Source organism: Psittacula echo (genome assembly GCF_963264785.1).
Source record: "Psittacula echo genome assembly, chromosome: 1".
NCBI classification, from domain to species: Eukaryota; Metazoa; Chordata; class Aves; order Psittaciformes; family Psittacidae; genus Psittacula; species Psittacula echo.
The window spans coordinates 109594112-109610549 of NC_137735.1; the positions used below are offsets into that span (position 1 = coordinate 109594112).

The following is a 16438-nucleotide window of genomic DNA, read 5'->3' on the forward strand; positions in this document are numbered from 1 at the left end:
TCTGTGTTGTGAACAACTCTACCCTGGGATAAGTTCGTGAAGAGTACTGTGAAGGGGCAGTGCCCATCATGTGCTCTGCCATTGCATTCTTCCTTTTTTGTTGATGGCTCCTTAGGGAGACAAATTTGGTAGTCTGTTTTGGATTGCTGGAGAACAGTTATTCTCAGCCATCATTACAAAACCAATGTATGTCAAGGTTTGTTTATTCTTCTCCTTCATCACAAAACAACTACATCACAGGGATAGCAATCTAACTTCATTTTCACAAATAAAATACGTAAGTGATTTCTCATTTCTCAGCTTGAGTATATTCCAATTGTGTCAAGGATATCAGGTGAATAATGTAATGTTTTGGACTCGGATCTAACAAACAGCAAACAGCGCGTTAGTTCCAGCTGTTACTGGGCTGGTTCATGCTGCCTCAACAGAGAAATAGTACAAAGATATTCAATACTGAAAGTACTGGCAGAGAATAACAAATGGTGTTAACCAGAAATGTTTGCAGTTGATTCTTTTTCTTTCTTTCTTTGTAAAAATGATGGTTTTGTAAGGCACTCTTCATCTGCTAAATTACTTTGTATGTTGGGGTTTTTTTTTTCAGAATAAGTGATTTATTTTCACAGGATGAATCTATCCCAGATTATCAGAGAAAAGGGTTGATTTCTTAATCTAAAATGTTCAGTGTCATATGAATCAAACTAGTTGGTATTTGAAACTTTAATATCAAGGAAGTTTGGTTTGGGTTTTTTAATCAGAACATCTCACTTTTATTTTAAAATCAGAATTTGTATGTATCCATATAGCCACTTATTGGTAGTTTCAAGCTTCACAATAAACTGCTGTGAACATGTGTTCTTTGGAAAGGAGTGGTAACCAAAGTAACAGTCAGAGCTTCTCTAAATGCTCGTGCATATTCATTGCATGGACAAGACTTGCAGCACTATGTGTATGCACAAGTGTTAGTTAGTCAGTGTGAGAGAAGTTTCTTTTAGCAGAAGCATATCTATGCAGCAGTAGTTAACATTCTGCAGTACATTTATTAATTCCTTATCTGAGAAGTCAACAAAAGAATAGTTACAATTTGGGATGTTTTCTAAGGGATTTGTGCTGTTACTCAAAGTAGATGACAGTGGTGGCTAGCTTTGTAGGCAACTTTGAAAACTTACTTCACTGTAGGAAATAAAACTAACTCTAGGAATTACTGATATATTGGATTGCTGAGATGTTATCTGACCAAAGTAGGTAAAAAAGGTATTAGTTTACAAAGATTTTAGTATAAGACAATATTTTGTTCCCTACAGTGTCATAAGACCTGTTGAACAAATTTGAGAGATGAGAACAGAGAACAAAATCAACATATATAAACCTGTTGGATAAAGTGAGAAAAGACTTGCCAAATGTACATGTATTGATATTTGTAATTTTTTTTGTATCAATTTTGATGGGAGGTGCATAATGCACAATATGTAATTTTTATCAGCAAAGGAGAGAAAACAACGATCCACAGATCAATCTTGTCGTAACTCTTAACTCATAATGAAATATATTGGGCATGTTTTGGGGTTTTTTCCCATGCCCTGTTGACAATTCATGTTGCATAAAGCTTCTGGAGGAACAGAATGCTGTACAGTATTTCACTAATGGATTAGAATTCATGTATTGTGTGCTGTGATTCAAATATGTATGAAAAATTAAAATATTGTGGTATTGTAAATACAGGGGTTTTTAATTATTCTTTCACCAGCATAAAGAAGTTTAAGTGACCGCTCTACTTGATCAACATGGTGGACACTGAAAACCAGCTCTATCCCCTTACTCCTTTGGAGGAGGATGATATAGGCAGCCCTTTATCTGGAGAGTTCCTACAAGATATGGAGAACATTCAAGACCTCTCTCAGTCTCTAGGTGATGATAGCTCTGGAGCTTTAAGTTTAACAGAGTTCCAGTCACTGGGAAATGGTCCAGGATCTGATGGATCAGTCATAACAGGTAAGAGAGTTTTGGTTTACCATAAAACTTCATTTTATAAATACATGTAGTATTGCGCAGTGACAGAAATTAAAAACCTTTTAAATATAATAATTGTTGCTTATGACTAGGTGATACTGGAAATATATAAGCTGATTTATAGCACAGTCATAAAATATTTAAGGCTGAAGTTAACTTATTAGACAAATGCCGTTGAAAAATGACTGTAAAGTCACTGTTTTAAATTATCATTAGTATCAACACCTTTTTCACAACAACTTGTAAAATATCACTTTGAAAGAAGTTACTACATATTGGAGTCATATAGGAAGTCATAATATTGAACTGAAGGAATTCCTCATTTTTTAAAGTTTCTTCAAATCACATATATTCAAAAAAGGTTGTGAAATGTTTGCAAAAATCTGACCCCTAAAAGCTCACCTAGAATTCCCATGTATTTTGGTGTAGTGGTGTTCTGAACATGCTGTTTTCTCCCTCTTCCAAAGAGGAATATTATTTAGCTAATGACTTCTACCCTGGTTCAAGTAATACTCTCAGAGTGCTAATACATTACATAGTCTTTAGTCAAAAGATCCTAGTGAGAGGCTTTGAGAGATCAAAATGGAATTCACTGAAGTGCTATGGGGCACTGCAATGATATCAGTAAGGTATTCCTTTTGAAACTGTGGGTTTACAAATCTTTTAGGAGTAGAGCCAGTTTATGATTAACTTTCTGGTTGGTTTACATTATGTTTTGTTTTGGGGTTTCTTACTTTAAATCAATTTACAGGCTGCGATTGCTATTTTACCTTACAAAAACTGCACTAACACATCTGAGGTGTGCCTCTGTGCTGAAGTGGTTGAAAGGAATAGTGTGAGTTTTCAAGGCAGCAGGGCGTGCTGCCTTTTGGCACTACTGCCCAAAGAAATGTTTGTAGAACAATGATTTGTGTCCCTTTTGGTTGTAGACCTTCACATTAGAGAGATGCCTTCTACAGAAAAAGTTTATATGGGTTTATAACATCATTCTGAGACATGAGGCTTTTAAATGAATTGCGTGTATGGGTGTCAAAGTTTCTAGTGTCACCTTCTAATTTGAGTATTCATTATTCATTGCAAAATGTTCTAGTTTTGCTGTTAGAGAAGATGGAAAGTGTAAACTTTCAAGGCTCAAATTCCGTAAGGCAAGTAAAAAGAAATTAAAATCAAGCTTTAAAAAAAATCTTGGGTTTTAGGCTGTTCTTGATGACTCTAATGCCTGTGGGCTTGGCAGTGCTGGCAGTGCAGACGCAGTTCTATGCCAAGGTTTTTTTCCAACATAATACTTGCTGACCTACATTCATGAGTGTTTCTTAATCTTTCTTTTAAAATAACACACCCATTAATTTGCTGAAGTCATGTGGTGCAAGATGCAAGATGGAAGATAAAAGAAATTCTGGCCTCGGAAAATATTTTCCTTGAAGAAGGTGGAAAAATTAATTGAAATAATTAAAGTTGGAATGCGTTAGGTCTTTAACATGTTCATCTAGTAGTAAAATGTGTGGAGAGGTTTTTTCATTGTACAACAGTTCAGAAATGCTTTTCCCATTATAATCATAGAATAGTTAGGGTTGGAAAGGACCTTAAGATCATCTAGTTCCATAAAATACCTGGGCGAGACTTCTGTTGCTAGATTATCTTGGAAGCAGACGTTTGTGTTACTTTCCGTTTAATATCTATTCAGCCTTTCTACTGATGTGCAGGAGCTGGCCTTCAATTTGAGAAAATCTCTTTAGAAAAAGAAGTTGTGTAACTGTTTTTTAGACTTCATTTTAGATTAGCATATAAAACTAGGAGTACCTCTTCAAAAGTCAAGGGGGACCATAAATGTATCTTAAGTGTAACTCACCATGAGCTAGGAATGTGTTTCTTGTCATATCGTAGCAATAGATCTTATGCTTCACACTAAGGCACAAGAGATGGAAGATGTAATGGCAAGTTGAGATGTTAATAACCTTTCTGGAAAGTGTGATTGACAGGTTGAATGGATATTGTGATACAAACTTGAAGTCATGGGGGGTTCTATTTCCTTGTGAGTTTTTTTGATAGGCTGTTCGGTTTTGGTTTTGCTTTGGGTTGGGGTGTTTCTTGTTTTGGGTTTGTTGGTTTGGGATTTTTTTTTAATATATTTTGTATCTACTACTCAAGACAAACAGTACATAGAATCATAGAATCACAGAATGGTTTGGATTGAAAGGGACCTTAAAGCTCATCTAGTTCCAACCCCTATACCATGGGCAGGGATACCTTCCACTAGACCAGGTTGCTCCAAGCCCTGTCCAACCTGGCCTGAACACTGCCGAGGTGGGGCAGCCACAGATTCTCTGGGCACATTGAATATTGCATTTTGGTTTCAAATTCCTGTTATTTGAGAAAATGGTATATGTACATTCTTATGGTTAAGAAAATTTCCTTGATTTAAATGAAATACTAATTCGGGGGGGGGTTGTTACTTATTTTAAGTTGTGGGATAAAAAAATCATGTTCACATCAAATTGAGAAACATTTGAAATGTTCCAAATAAAAAATGGAATGTAGGAAAATCCAGAATAGCTTGGTTTTCTCTTATTTTGTGTGCTGTGTATGTATTGAATCCTCAAGGACCATTATCAGACTTCTAGTTCTTGTTGTCAGAGTTACTTCAGCAAGGCTTTTTGTTTGTTGACATTGTATGTCTCATCAAAATTAGCAAGGCACACCCTGTGTTTTGTGTTTGTTTGCACTGTTAATATAAATATGAATTATTTTCAAACACTTATGGCCAAATTATAATATCACTTAATGACTATTAACTCATTATTTTTTAGCATAAGCTTTTTTTTTTTCCTGTGGTTTTAGTATAGCAATGGTATCAGTTTTGACAGTATAGTATTTATGAAGTGTTCCTTTTTCTTTTAGACACCCTTTCACCAGCATCCAGTCCTTCATCCATTAATTTTGCCACAGCTCCAGGTAGCATAGATGAATCACCCAGTGGAGCATTAAACATTGAATGTAGAATTTGTGGGGATAAAGCCTCAGGCTACCATTACGGAGTACATGCTTGTGAAGGTTGTAAGGTACAGTCATAATTTTCTTTTTAAGAACCTAAATCATGTTGCTTTATTTACAGGGTTATATGAACATAAACACTTGTTACATAAATGTTTAATTGATATAATTCTAGCCATTAAAAATATTTAAATAATAAACATATTGGTGATCTTTTCTCTGAAATAAATTGTTCAGATACATACCTGGATACCACAACTCAATACCAGACCTTCATCAAGCAGGGGCAATGCACAATGGTATTTTTAATGCTGATTTTCTGCATATAGATAGTTAATCACTAAAACAACTTAAAACACTAAACTGTGACCAAAAATCAAAGCCTACTTGCTCCACTAGTGTTTTATTTGTGTTGGGAGTATGGCTATGAGAAGCATGCCAGTTTGCTAGGTTTCCATTATAACAGTAACAAATGCTGAATTTCTCATCTTCACCACATTCTGCCTGAATCACTTAGTATTGTACCTCTTTTAGTTCTGGGGCCAGTGCATGTCTTTGCGGCAAATTAATGTTATCATCAGTGTTATCATCAGCTATTTTATCGTAGATCATTGGCCAATGAATTAGAAGACTCTTTTTTTCCAATGTTTTAGTTTTCCATTTTTTTCTAAGTTGTAATGTGAAGTTAGATAAGTAACTGTATATGTGTACATTTTTCTTTCATGCACAATGTCAGAATATGATAATTCCAATATAAATCTTCCAGAATAATGCTACAATACCTATGAGAGATGTGGGGCCAGTTCGTAGTCAGTTGTGTCCCACAGTCTAAATGACTTGTTGTTATGCCATGTAATACAAAATGGTACAGTGTCTCTAAATTTACTAACCCTATGATTTTGTAGTAAGAGACTAACCTTACACTGCAGTACCAAGACATCATGGTAAGATGTTGACTTACAGGCTCTTCTGTAATGCTTTTTTTTGTGTCCTTGGCTTTTTCCATACACTGTGCTGTGTTGTCATACCCCTCACATTTGCTGGATGAAGAAAAGATGTGTTACATCTGTGTGCTTGTGTGTCTTATACATATGAAAGATGAAGGTTATTTCTGACAGAGGATGCTGAGAGAATGTGTACAAACACAGTTTGTCACTGTTTTGCTTAATCCTTAAGGCCAAATCTACCCAGGTACTCCAGGCTCTTGGTCCTCTCCCAAGAAAGAGGGCTGGGACTTACTCCTTCCTTTTGTGTTTTCTATTCTGTACATACCTTCATACTTACCACTTCACTGCATAGATTCTTACCTTCTGAGAGGTTATACTTTGTATATTGTTTTGCTAGTGACATCAATAAACAATGAAACAAAAGAAAAATTACCTGTATGACTGAAGCTTAGTAGCCAACTTTCTTTAACATTGCATATTGTTTTCTCAAACTTTTTATAGGGTTTTTTTAGAAGAACAATTCGTTTAAAACTCATCTATGATAAATGTGATCGCAACTGCAAAATTCAGAAAAAAAATCGTAATAAGTGCCAATACTGTCGTTTTCAAAAGTGCCTTTCAGTTGGAATGTCACATAATGGTAGGTAAGAGTGCCCTTAATAATTTGTTTGGTCTTACCCAGAGTCTGCTTCTGGAAGCAGGCACTTGGATAGTGTTTTTACTTGTACATACGAGTTGAACCTCAGATTTTTACAGTCATGTGGGGGACACCATTTTCCCTAATGAGTAGTTAATGTAATTGATACACAGCTGCCAAATGTACTGTTATGAGCTTTACACTCAATTGTGCTGGATGTCTATTTGTCTATATGAGTGTTCATTTAGTTGCTTTCTTCACCCAGAACTTTGGCACCATTACTTGCATTGAAACAAGTTTCAATACTGGAAGAATTCTGATCAAGGGCATTTTAGATGAATAGGAGAACAGCTAGCTCATTGTGGGAGGGAATGATGTAGGATAGAAATCTGTAGGAAACCGGACTTATTATTTTTCAGGTTACAGTACAACAGCTCTTGGGCAGATGGTTCAGGGAGTGGTGAGGGAGGGCAAAGATCTGTGCTGACTGTGGAACAGAAATCTGGTAGGTTGATTGTTAAACGGAATGGTAAAAATTCAGAGTGATTAGATATTCAGTTTAAAAATTACGTTATTGTGTTAATGATTTAAGATAAGGCTGGTAAGCCTTTGGTTTACAGGCCAATTTCAACCCACAAGGCAGTTTTATGCACAGTAGGTAGCTTGCTAAGCAACTTTGGTAAAGAGGGAAAGGCCCAGCCATGAGAAAGCACATTTTGTTCAGGCAGATAACAGTAGTTTGCTTTTCCTACCTAGGTCTGATAGTGTCAAGGCTGACTCTGAGAGCAGGTGCAATTTGGGAGTGGGCGAAAAGTAGGTGAAAATGCTGAGCTGTGGGTTAGGAGACTTCCTAAGGAAAATATGCAGTCAAGATAGATAGCTGGGTGGGGATGTGGTTGGGGAAGCTGCCTATGACGTGGTAGTCTAGGGTCCTAGAATGGCATTGGGAGAGTTGACTTTCTGGTTCTGGGAAGTCTGACTTCCTTGTGGTGAGCCTTGACTGAGATTAAGTTCTGCTGGGAGAGAGCTAATAGTCTCTAAAAGACTGGTGATAACCTTCCTGAAGCAGCAGGCTTGAGGAGAATGTGCCAGCCGACAAAGTAACGGCCCAGTGGCAGGAGTTGAACAGGAAGCTGTGCTGGTTGGCAGGAACTGACATACAGTTGAAGCTTTCAGTTTAGAGCAGATATTCTTCCATTTTTCCAATAGACCCATGGCCAGATTCCAAACAGGCCTTCCATGTTGGGCTTCCACTGAAATCCAAAACCGTAAGTCACGTCATGCCTAGAGTCACCTCCTTATGTCATGAGATATCTCCTCAAGTCAGAAGAAAGTTCCTCGGGCATGTTGAAGGGCTAATTCTCCCTATGTTCTGAGTTGCTCAGTCTAAGCACTGAGGTTCTGTCCTCTCACTGGTGGGATGCTGAAATGTGGTAAGAGTAGCCATCTATATTAGCCATTCTAAAACCTTGCACATCATCAGAGGGTAAGGCCCCTTCTAAAATAGAGATGGTTTAGTTTTTGACTGAAACTAAAGAAGGATGTTGACATGCCTGTTTTATTGTTAAATTGCAAGACCACTTGCCCGAGAACTGGGAGACCTCCGTCCCAGTGGCGTTGCAAACTTATGTCTCCCTCTCAAAAGAATATCCTGATGACTAGATTGGATACTCGGACTCTGTTCCCATCCTCTTCAGTCGTGAAGGACTAATTTATTGAAGAAAAAGAAGCATAAAATGCTGAGGCTAGGAAGAGGTTTTGTTGACAATAGCCTTTAAGCATAAATCAGAGTCTCTGGTCTGTTTTATTCTCACTAGACAGTACAGATAATGTTGAACTGAAAATGGAGTGCATAAAGAACTGAATGCCCCAGCAGGTTCAAGATCAGCAGTGGGATTTGGGCCCAACCCTGTTGCAGTGTTTCCTGTGGAGTAACCTTCCAGGCAGGTCTCCAGCTGGCATGTGCACTCTCTGCCAAACTCCTGACAGGAGTTTACTCAGTTTTTAGAATTCCCAAGGCATACTTTGAGTTTCGTATTGGGAGCTGTAGAACACAACAAGGAGAGGAAAAAAAATAAATACAACTACTTAGGTAATGTAGAAGGAAAAAAGCATGCGTTCATTGTAGATACCAGGTTGTGTTTTAAAACATCTGATTACCTTCAGATTTTGTCTAAATACTTAATCACTGTGTTAGAAAGTATGAGATTTTTTCACTTGTGAATTTCTCATAATAAAGATGCTGCCTCTGTGTCAGTTTTTCTAGTCACAAAGTCTTACTGCTCTAACCAGCAACGTTAAAAGGTACAGGTTTCTGTGTAACTAACATTTGTTTTATAACTCTGTCTTCCCATCAGCAATACGTTTTGGACGAATGCCAAGGTCTGAGAAGGCCAAGTTGAAGGCAGAAATTCTAACAGGTGAAAATTATGTAGAAGATTCAGAAATGGCAGATCTTAAGTCACTTGCCAAAAGAATTCATGATGCTTACCTGAAAAACTTCAATATGAACAAGGTTAAAGCCAGAATCATCCTTGCAGGGAAAACTAGTAACAATCCAGTAAGTACTTTTGCAGTAACTTTAAAGTAAAGCTATCAGGTATATAAGATAATTATAATAATTTGTTGAACTCTTAATCAGATCTACTAGAAAATAAGTGTCATGTTACTATAGACAATAAATATGCAAAAAGAATACCTATAGTAAATATGGTTGCTTTTAGCCACTACCAGAATAATAGAAAACTTAAGGAAAATCAAGTGATTAACTTGTAAATGGAAGCTTAAAATATTAAATTGTAGTACGCACATAAGGGAAAGATAATTAGTTCTTAATTAAAAGAAAACAAATGACATCTAAATGTGAATACCTCTTGGTATGGGTGGGGGAAATGGTTCCAAAATAATTTCCTATTTGACAGTGGAAAAATAAATACGTTTTTTCCTGCCACAAATGCCAGGATAAATACTGTTATCTTTTAAGGTGTACAGGAGCTCTGCATGACTTCTCTTTTAATCACAACAATATTAATGGCAGGAGGGAAAAGAAAACTTGAGTTTGTAATTCTTTATTTACAGTGGTGGCCACTTCCTCACCCAGCCTTCCTGGTCTTTACTGTATGGTTACCTTGAAAGGGAGAAGCGAGCAAGGTTGTGAAGACACGTATGCTGTAGAGGTTATTTTTCTCTCAGGATAATTTAGCCAAGGCCTACTGACTTCTTTCACTTCATACATATGGTTTTAAATTCTGTTGGGATTTATGTTCATTATATGTATGTAGAAGATCAGTCTCTTATTTTACCAACAATTTTAATTTCAGGAAAAATTTGCAGGGAAGAGGCTTTACCTATGCCACAATAAAAACCCCATGTAACTGTGGGGATGAGTGTTATAAAAATTGTAAGCAAGCTGCCTTCTAAATTATGGAACTTGGCATATTATAGTCTAGTCTGGCCAAGAATACAGGCTTCTACATTAAAAGAGAGATATACGAGTAATCCCAGTCTTTTTCGTCGGATTAAAGAGATGTATAAAATTAAGCACAGGCTTAAACTTTTGGGGGTACAAGCTGACATAAGCCTACAGTAAATACCATGCTTTAACACCTTACCAAGTAGGTATCTGCATAAAGTTTTTTTCATGCTTGTTGCTACATGTCAGAATCACAAGTTAAAATATGTATCATACATGTAGGGATCCCAGATCACTTCATCCTAATTGTTGAGTTTCTATTTATGCGATCAAGGCTCTTGGATTGTAGTCATCTGATTGACTAGCTAATAGTGGCTGGCATGTCTTGGTAAATTTACAAGTAAAAATTAATCAGGAATAAGGCCTAGTATGTTATCAACAGGCTGGTTTCTCATTCTTCAATATGCAGGGAAGAGAAGAGGTTTTTTAAGCTATTTCATCATCTCTTGGGAAAACAAACATTTTAATTTGCTTGTGACTTTTTAACATAAAATTAATAAAAAAAAGGGAGCGATTTGTTGTTAGTAATCCACCTGCTTCTGAACAGTGAATTAGCAGCTGATTTACTGAATCCTAATTCCTGTCACCACTCTAATTCATTTGAGAATTAACTAGTGTTTTTAATAATGGCAGGGTATCATTTTTAAATTTAGCTTCTAAGTCGTTAGCCATATGTATTTTCTGCATAGTGAAATGATGATAAATCCAAAAAAAGATTTACAAGATGGTCTGCGTCTTTCAAAGGGTTTAGAAATGTGTTTATTGCTTTGCCACTTTCGATTCATATCCAGATGCACACAGAAATTTCTGTTCTGTGTGACACTAAGTATAGAAGTGAGCTGGAAAGTGTAGCTGCCATAAGCATTTCAAAGTGGGCAATTGTGGGAAACTATCATGCTTGACAGTTTTCTAAGTGAAATAAGTGAATTCTGTGAGTTTCTAACAGAACACCAGGTGTTCCTCATGATATTTAATCTGAGATGACCAAAACAGCACAGGGAAGGTGCTTTGCTTAGCATGTACATAACTAGATATATTTTCAATTGCCATGACTTTGGTAGGCCAGGGAGCATTGGGTTTTGTTGTTTTCCTTTAGTGGATTGCCCTCTTCAGACATGTATCAAAATATTTTTGAATTCTAATTGTTCTTAAGAAAGTCTGAATACTTTTTCTTATATGATGTTTTAAAAGACTGGCTCATCAGTTTGTAATGCACATACCTCTTTAAGCTAAGGGGATTATGGAAAAGACCAGGATCAAGACTGGCATTTTGTGTTGTCTGATGTTCTAGTGGGATTTTGGGTTTAGAGATGACTTAGCACTAATCGTAGCTAGAAAAATGAGTTGAATTTCTGTGGTAGATCAGCTGGGACATGGTCTATGAAAATCTGATAATAAACCACAAGAGTAGTAGAAGATTCATGTTGTACAAATATGCTGTCCTATATTTAAATGATTGTCTGTATTCCCCCTAGGATACTTCAGGAAAGCATCATTATGGGCATCAAGTGTAGTTAGTTTAGGAATCGATAGGAGTGTAGGCAGAATAACCTGGACTTCTGGAGAAGGTAATACAAGTCTTTTGTGAACCTTCTGGGACTTGCACTAAGATGGATATATGCATACTAAGCACAGTACTTCCGGATCTTCACTAAAACTACTACATAGAACTAGATTAAAGATATGTCATACATATTTACATTTTACCATTTGCATTGTTTGCAGAGCAGGCTTAGATATTGCAGTTTGTAGTTCTATAATACTTGGTTTCTCTATGCAGAAATATGAAAGAACTCATGGTTTATTGGTAGTTGAAGACTGATCAGCATGAAAGTTAGATTATCAAAATCTCTATTCTTTAGGAAACCAGTGATTAATAACCATTATTTTGAAACTGAATTAGTTTTGGTTTTTCCTCTGTAGCCATTTGTTATACATGATATGGATACCTTGTGTATGGCAGAGAAGACCCTGGTGGCAAAATTGGTGGCCAATGGAATTCAGAACAAGGAAGCAGAGGTTCGAATCTTCCACTGCTGCCAATGTACGTCTGTAGAGACAGTCACTGAGCTTACTGAATTTGCCAAATCTATACCTGGCTTCTCCAATCTTGACTTGAATGATCAAGTGACACTGTTAAAATACGGAGTTTATGAAGCCATATTTGCGATGTTAGCATCTGTGATGAACAAGGATGGGATGCTAGTCGCCTATGGAAATGGTTTTATAACCCGGGAGTTCCTGAAAAGCCTGAGAAAGCCATTCTGTGATATAATGGAGCCAAAATTTGATTTTGCAATGAAATTCAATGCACTGGAATTGGATGATAGTGATATATCCCTTTTTGTTGCTGCCATCATTTGCTGTGGAGGTAAGCATTGCATCTTTGTTCTTTAAGGTAGTAAATTTTAATATTCCTGTGAATCAATAATTTTAATGGAAAAGCTTATATATTTCTTGAAGGTTCAATTCTACCTCTAACAATGTCATTTTGCCTTTTAGCATGTTTCATGGAAGATGCTGTGTAACCATTAGCAGTCTTGATGCTGTATTTGACTTTGTAGAATTGTAGATGTGCTTGGAATTACTGTTAAGCCTCATTAGAGAGGGTTCTAGTTACTCTCTGTTATTAAAAGTGAGATGTGAAGTGTTGGTGGGTTTTTGTTTGGGGTTTGAAAGATTATTTTTTAATCATAGAATGTTTGCATTGGAGAGACCTTAAAGCTCATCCCACTCCAATCCCCTGCCACGGGCAGGGACACCTTACACTAGACCAGGTTGCTCAAAGCCCTGTCCAACCTGTCCTCGAACACTGCCAGGGATGGGGCAGCCGCAGCTCCTCTGGGCAGCTTGGGCCAGTGCCTCACCAGCCTCTTTGCGAAAAACACCCTCTTTCTAATGTCTAATCTAAATCTCCCCTCTGTCAGTTTAAAGCCAGTCCTCCTTGTCTTGTCACTACATGCCCTTGTAAGAAGTCCCTCTCCAGATTTCTTGTAGGCCCCATTTAGGCACTGAGGGGCTGCTCTAAGATCTCCCCTAAGCCTTCTCTTCTCCACGCTGAAAAAGACCAGCTTTCTGAGACTGTCTCCATAGCAGAGGTGCTCCAGCCCCCTTTATCATCCTCATGGCCTCCTCTGGACTCGTTCCAACAGGTCCACATCCCTCTTATGTTCAGGTCCCCAGAGCTGAACACAGTACTCCAGGTGACGTCTCACGAGAGCAGAGCAGTGGGGCAGGATCACCTCCTTCGACCTGCTGGTCACTCTCCTTTTGATGCAGTTCAGGATACAGTTGGCTTTCTGGGATGTGAGCGCACAGTGAAGCTGGCTCATGTTCAGTTTCTCACCAACCAACACCCCCAACTCCTTCTCCAAAGCGCTGTGCTCAATCCAGTCTTTGCCCAGCCTGTATTTGTGTTTAGGATTACCCTGACCCAGGTGTAGGACCTTGTACTTTGCTTTGTTGAACTTCATGAGGTTGGCACTGGCCACCTCTCAAGTGTGTCAAGGTCCATCTGCATGGCATCCCTTCCCTTCAGCATGTTGACTGAACCACACAGCTTAGTGTCATCAGCAAACTTGCTGAGGGTCCACTGAATCCCACTGTCATTGTTGCCAACAAAGATCCTAAACAGAGAAAAAGAAAATAAAAGATCAAGAAAGTTCCAACAACTGCTCCTGCCTTTTTTGCATTCTGCCAAACTCACAGGGTGTTTCATTGCCCTGGTTGCATCCTTAGCAATTACAAGGAGACATACAACCTGTGGACTTTCAGAAGCTTCATATGCTAGCTTAGATAGCAAATCAAGATCAAATCTTGAATTACTTTTGCAATAAATTGGTATTTTAACATTTTCAGAAGTGCAGAGAGTTCTTTGAAGGCAAAATGTTTTGTTTTGCTTTGCCCCTCTATCCTCCTCCTAGAAACTAGCTTAAGTTTTCAAGAAGCACATGTAGTCTGTTGTCCCAGAGTCTGGAGAGTGAAGGTATTACAGGACTAAGTAGCTGAAAAAGAGATCATATACTAGAAAGAGTGAAACATCCTTAATAGGGGCTTCTCTACATCCTGTCAATAACTTGTGCTATGACAGTGTACATACGGGAACCAAGAGTGAAAGCCTGCTATTTAATGTCTTTCTATGTTGCTACCAAACTTCAAGAACTCTCTAGAAATAGCCACATGCTCTTTCCATCATTACTGTTTGAATTCTGTTATCATGCAGAATATAAAACCAGATACTTCTGGTTTTGGGGGTGAGAGAACGGTGGAGGTTTTGTACTTTTGTGACAGGAGTTGTATTTAGTGGTATGAAATCTCTCCTCAAATAACTGTTGGCATTGATGAAATTAGGCAAAAGGGATAAGAAAGACTACTTTTTTTTTCCTTGTCTTTCTTTGTCAGATTCATTTTGAGCCTCATTGCCCTCTGTATAATGTAAATATACACTGTAGCCTACGATATAGAACCTATAAAGTAGCTTACTTTAAGGAATAAGTATAAAATTATGACATGTATTCTTTTGCTTGTGTTGAGAACAGATCGCCCTGGTCTTGTGAATGTAGGACACATTGAAAAAATGCAGGAGAGCATTGTGCATGTACTGAAACTTCACTTGCAAACCAACCATCCTGATGACACCTTCCTCTTCCCGAAACTCCTCCAAAAAATGGCTGACCTCCGACAACTAGTCACAGAGCACGCTCAGCTTGTTCAGATAATTAAGAAGACTGAATCCGATGCACATTTACACCCTTTACTACAGGAAATCTACAGGGATATGTATTAAGGATTTTTAGTAATTCTTTCCACAATATTTAAAGACGAGCAATACTAATAACAGATGGGAGCAAAACTACTTGCATGGTTATCTGCTGTTCACTCAGCCCAGAAAAATCTAATGCTGGGTAGCTGGAGTGTTACACTTCATTTGGTTTGGGATCTTTTGACTTTTTTTGAAAGATTTCTGCAGGAAAGTACTGATCATAGTGCTCGTGAAGTGTCTTACAATGGTTCTTTTACTTGGAAATTTGAAGATTGGTAAGGAATACATATTTGTATAATAAATCGGAATGTTAAGTAACAGAAATGAACAAAATTGTATTTCCTCTTGGCTTAGTCATTTTAGAATTACTATAACAAATCCCACAAATTCTCTGCAGGTGTATGCACAATCATAAAGGTTATGCGCTTTTGGCTAACGGTAATTGCTGAGAACCAACTAACACTTTTCCTTACAGCAGTCAGTCTAGGTGTATGAAATGCTTGGATATTACTGTACCTACACATCTAAAAAATTTGAAAGACCTTTGATCCACTGCTGCTTTAATTCCATGAAATGCAGTACAGCTTCATATACATTGGTAAACCTTAGGATTAGCCTAGGTGTATCCTAGTAAGGTTACACCTTAGAACTAGCATGTTTAAAAGATGGTTCTTTTATGAAATGGATTAAAGTCTGAACAGTTATCTAAAATACAGCAGGGATGTTCCATTCAGGTGTCTCTTGAAGAGTAAATGTGATAAAGCGATGGAACCCTTTTTTCAAGTGTTTTAAGGAAATATGAAAGTGTCCCTGAGGAAAAATGGTGTCATACCATGTGTATTTTGGAGAACTTGTAATAGCTCAAGCAGTTTTGGCTTAAAAATGCTATTTTGTATTAGCAAGAGTTTTGAAGAGACTGAAAACTCTGATCCTAGCCCAGAGAAAAGAATTTCAGCTGCACAGCATTCTAGTGCCGTGATAGCTGACTCTGAAGATTTGATTGTATAGGAAAGGCACCTCCTTTCTTGACAAGTATCTTGGCAGTACAGAGTTGTTTGGATCTGTTTACATTTGTGATGAATATGGTGTTTCATTCTTTCCAATTGTCCACTCAGCTCTATTTCTTTCTGTTCTGTCTTAGGCCTTGTCAATAGAAGTATTAGCTAGATTACTTCATCAAATTTTGTCCTTGTCCATACAGCCGCAGTGGATATGGGGACAATATTACCAAGAACAGCATTGGTAGTGTTGTTTGTGCAATATTGTGAAAGAGAGCAGAGTTGAGAGTAAGTTTATCACTGAGAGCAAACTCTGATTTTACAATAGTGCGTATTGCTAATGCAAAGTAAGCCGTAAGGAAACTGCTTGACTTTGCCATTTTACAGGATCTTTTATCAGAGAGTACTACACAAAAGTGCTAGCTGCATGCAAGACACTGTGCTATTTCTTTTTCTATTTTAATATGGTGACTTCACATTGTTTCCTTATTTTTGTGTTTATTTCATAACACAAAGATCTCAGGAGCCAATCTTAGCATTTTCACAATAGTTAAGCTTTCAGTGGCACAGGAGAACCCTTTGTACTTGTTTTATTGTAGCACATTTGAAGAGTTCAGAATCACA

At 37.5% G+C, this 16438-nt stretch overlaps 1 protein-coding gene across 3 annotated transcripts; it reads left to right on the forward strand.

Annotated features, from left to right (window-relative positions):
- Nucleotides 1-1778: 1778 nt before the first annotated feature.
- On the forward strand, nucleotides 1779-14870 carry PPARA (peroxisome proliferator activated receptor alpha; the record flags this gene model as incomplete). 3 transcript variants are annotated; one of them, XM_080613139.1, is made up of 6 exons in its annotated part: nucleotides 1779-1989; nucleotides 4906-5066; nucleotides 6447-6585; nucleotides 8940-9142; nucleotides 11978-12425; nucleotides 14593-14870. In XM_080613139.1, the coding sequence occupies 6 exons, from the start codon at nucleotides 1782-1784 to the stop codon at nucleotides 14838-14840; spliced, it is 1407 nt and encodes a 468-aa protein (XP_080469265.1). In that variant the 3' UTR covers nucleotides 14841-14870. The 3 variants fall into 3 exon arrangements, with proteins under 3 accessions (XP_080469265.1, XP_080469264.1, XP_080469266.1); XM_080613138.1 differs by having other exon boundaries at nucleotides 1782-1989; nucleotides 8940-9127; XM_080613140.1 differs by lacking the exons at nucleotides 8940-9142; nucleotides 11978-12425 and having other exon boundaries at nucleotides 1782-1989.
- Nucleotides 14871-16438: the final 1568 nt, after the last annotated feature.